The sequence below is a fragment of the Athene cunicularia genome (assembly GCF_003259725.1).
Source record: "Athene cunicularia isolate RWA chromosome 14 unlocalized genomic scaffold, athCun1 chr14_part1, whole genome shotgun sequence".
Taxonomy (NCBI): Eukaryota; Metazoa; Chordata; class Aves; order Strigiformes; family Strigidae; genus Athene; species Athene cunicularia.
Genome location: NW_020799118.1, coordinates 15,688,866 through 15,692,166, shown reverse-complemented (window position 1 = coordinate 15,692,166; position 3,301 = coordinate 15,688,866). Strand labels below are relative to the sequence as shown.

General features: G+C 66.3%; 1 protein-coding gene across 1 annotated transcript in view; it reads right to left on the bottom strand.

Moving 5' to 3' along the window:
* RHBDL1 (rhomboid like 1) overlaps positions 1-3,301 on the bottom strand; it is a 3,839-nt gene that overhangs the window by 114 nt on the left and 424 nt on the right. Inside the window, exons 2-6 of the mRNA XM_026859214.1 lie at positions 1,592-1,750; positions 1,091-1,315; positions 612-760; positions 408-520; positions 31-131 (exon numbers count right to left, since the gene is read on the bottom strand). Coding sequence (XP_026715015.1) covers positions 31-131; positions 408-520; positions 612-760; positions 1,091-1,315; positions 1,592-1,750 — 747 coding nt within the window. The remainder of the gene's footprint in view (positions 1-30; positions 132-407; positions 521-611; positions 761-1,090; positions 1,316-1,591; positions 1,751-3,301) is intronic.

Sequence of the window (3,301 nt, the reverse complement as noted above, 5' to 3'; positions counted from 1 at the left end):
CGTGCCCCCCCCGATGCCGGGGGTGCTGACCATGACGACGTTGGCAAGGTGGGCCGAGCAGAGAGCGTAGACACCCCCTGATCCCCCGACCAGGGGGGCCCGCATGTCCGTGATGGAGACGGTGAGGGAGCCTGCAGGCATGGGCAGGTCTCAGCATGGGGCCTTGCCCCTCATAGCATTAATTAATTAATTACAGTCCACATTAATTAATTATAGGCTGCATTGCCCCCCCAGCCCCCTGGGGCAAGCAGTGCTGGCAGCACAGGATGGTACCCAGTGGTCAAGACCAGGCAGCAAGCATAACCCCGCATCCCCATCGAACTCGGGGTGCATCTCCCCGTGCCCTCCCTGGGGCTGGTGACGGGGACTGAGGGGGATATGCCCCCCTCCACTGCACACGCACCCACCTGCCAGGACGCCGGCCAGGTAGAGGAAACTGATGCGCAGGATGCCGTGCACCATCTCCAGGGGCACCCCAATCATCAGCTGCAGGAGAGCGTTGAACCCCAACTGCTCCAGCCTGCCCAGGCACAGGAGGGGACACTCAGGCCATGCAGCCCCTGGTGTGTGTCCCCCACCTTGGTGTTCACCCCCCCCCAGCAGAGACATACCCCACGTGCATGAACATGTAGGTGAGGAAGCGCCAGGCGCGTGCCCGGTGCCCGGGGTGGTAGACGAGGGGGCTCTTCATGTACTCGGGGTGGTAGGTCTGCAGCACCCACTTGTTCAGCCGGGCCCCGTAGCAGAGGAACACGATGATCTGCACCAAACCCCACGGTTGTCACCCCCATCACTGCTGAGCGCCCCCCCATCCCTCTGTCCTGGGACAGGGTCACCCGCCCCTCTGCCCCAGGTCTGAGCCCTCATGGCCACCAGGACGTCACAGCTGGGGTCACCCATCCCTCTGCCCTCCTCCATGGCCATTGGCATGTCACAACCAGAGTCACTCATCCCTTCACCCCTGATCTGAGCCCCCCTGTAGGCACCAGGACATCACAACCAGGGTGACCCATCCCACCCCAGGTCTGAGCCCCCCAAGGGCACCAGGACCAGCCTGGGCACCAGCCAGCCACATGCCCGTGCCCCATACCTGGGTGAGGGTGACGGCTGCCATGAAGACGGGGGGAGGACACGTGCGGTGCTGGTAGAAGTACCAGCGCCGGTCCATCTCGCAGGGCAGGATCTCGTAGGCCACATAGCGGACGAAGCGCTTGTAGAAGCCCAGGCCGGTCTCATCGAGCAGCACATCGCGGGGCAGGGCTCGCTGCCCGTTGGCAATGGCACGTTTGAAGCTGCTTGAGCGCTTGCTGCTGATCTGCGGAGAGAGGCCGTGCCCGCGGGGGCCGCAGGGGCAGCTTGGGCCAGTGGGCTTGTGGCCACCCCCCTGCCCATTGCCACCACCCCATGCCAGAGTGCAGTGGGACCAGCCGGACAAGTCGCCCCAAGGCCATGCCATCATCCCATGCCAGAGGAATCCCTGAGGACCATCGTTGTCTGCCCCCCTCCCCAGGGGCACAGAGAGGTGCCCAGTGCCCACCCCAGGCTGGCACCCAGCTGCTCGCCCCCATCCCCGCAGCCCCTCGGCACTGACCAGGTCTACCAGCTCCTGATAGCAGACCTGCCCCTCGTCGTTGCCCTGTGCCAGGGCCACCAGCATGTCCAGCTTGGCAGGGTCCAGGGGCAGCTCATGGCTGTGCACGAGGCTGGCGAATGTCTCCACCCCGATGAATCCAGTGTTTTCGGGGTCCAGCTGTGGGGGACAGCACAGGGTATCGCTGGGACGCCAGGGCTGCAACTCCTTAATCAGCTGGGGAGAACGTCTGGTGCCCCTCACCCCAGCCTCAAGCCTGGTAGTATCATGTGTGGCTCCATGACACCAGCCCCCACCTCCGCGAGGGAGGCTACAACCCACAGCCACCCTGTACCCCGCACCGGGTGGGTGCCTGGTGCCATGTGGGTGCCCTGTGCCGTGGGGGTGCCCCGTGCTGTGCAGGCGTCCCCGTCCCCGTCTCCCCACGGCGCAGCCAACACTCTCCCACTCAGTTATTTCCCGCCGCCAGCAGCCTGCCAGCCAGGAAGCCACTGAGCTAAACACACGCGCAGCCCTGGCACCAGCCGCCTCCTCCTCCTCCTCTTCCCCCCTTGTCCCCTCACCACCGGGCGCTGGGCTCCACCATACTGGGCACCCTGTGCCGGGGCACCCTGCACCATCCCCGGGGCTCCCAGCACTGACCGGGCACCCTGAGACTTCCAGGGGCACCTGGTGTGGTCCCACTCCTGGAGACGAGGAGCCTGGCATGGCACAAGGAGGATGGAGACGTGGAGAGGGCACCGATGGCTGGAGCTCAGCTCGAGCCCTGCCGAGGGTGGCCAGGACCCTGCACCCCACAGAATCACCCTGCAAATAGTGTTGGGTTTGTTCCATTTTTCTGAGGGAAATGACATCCAGGAGAGGAAACATCCTCGTGGGACGGGCAGGAGAGGGAGTGCTGGGGGACATGGGAACGTATCCCCACCCCGACGTGCACCCCGTTCCTCTGCCCCGGCAGGGAACAGCCAAAGCCTCTTTCCCAAGGGGGCTCTGCCTGCCCGGAGCCTCTGCCGGGGGCAGACACTGGTGCAGGGTGGGGAGTGGGGTGCAGGGTGCAGGATGTGGGGTGCAGGCAGTGCTTGCATCCTCATAGCAGTCACCAGCCCATGGGAGCAGCCCCAGCTGTCGGGGTGGGGGAGCACCCCATAGCCCCTCGTCCCCCACATGCCGCCCCACAGGTGCCACGTGTGTGTGCCACGCTGGGACCAGGCACACACTGTCCCCACACGCTGGCACATGCCGAGCTCACTGGCCCCAAGAGCCCTGGCATCACCCAGGAAGCTCCTCTCTGCTTTTGGGGTGCATCTCCCGCCACCCCAACTCCTCTGGCCCGCTACAGCTTCCCGGGGGGGCCTGGTCCCCCGGCCCCCCAGCCCCTCGGCCCTGCTGGGCTCTCCCAAGTCCCGCTTACTCCTGGGGAAGATGCTGCTCAGCCCTGAAGGGCTCGGACACGCACGGAGCCCCCACGCCCAAGGGTGGGGTGACACGCGGGGCAGCACCGCAGCTCCCGGGCCGGGGAGGCTGGGGGACCCGGCCAAGGTCACAGAGCCAGCTGGGGGCAAGGGGGGACCGTTAATATTCCTGACCCCTAATAATTTCCCTGCCCATCCCCAGGGGAGAGCTGCCAGCTTGGCCCGGGGCGGGTGGGGACGGAGGGACGAGGCGGCCGAGCGCCGCGGGAGCTGCTCGGGGCCGAGCACTGGGGTGCAG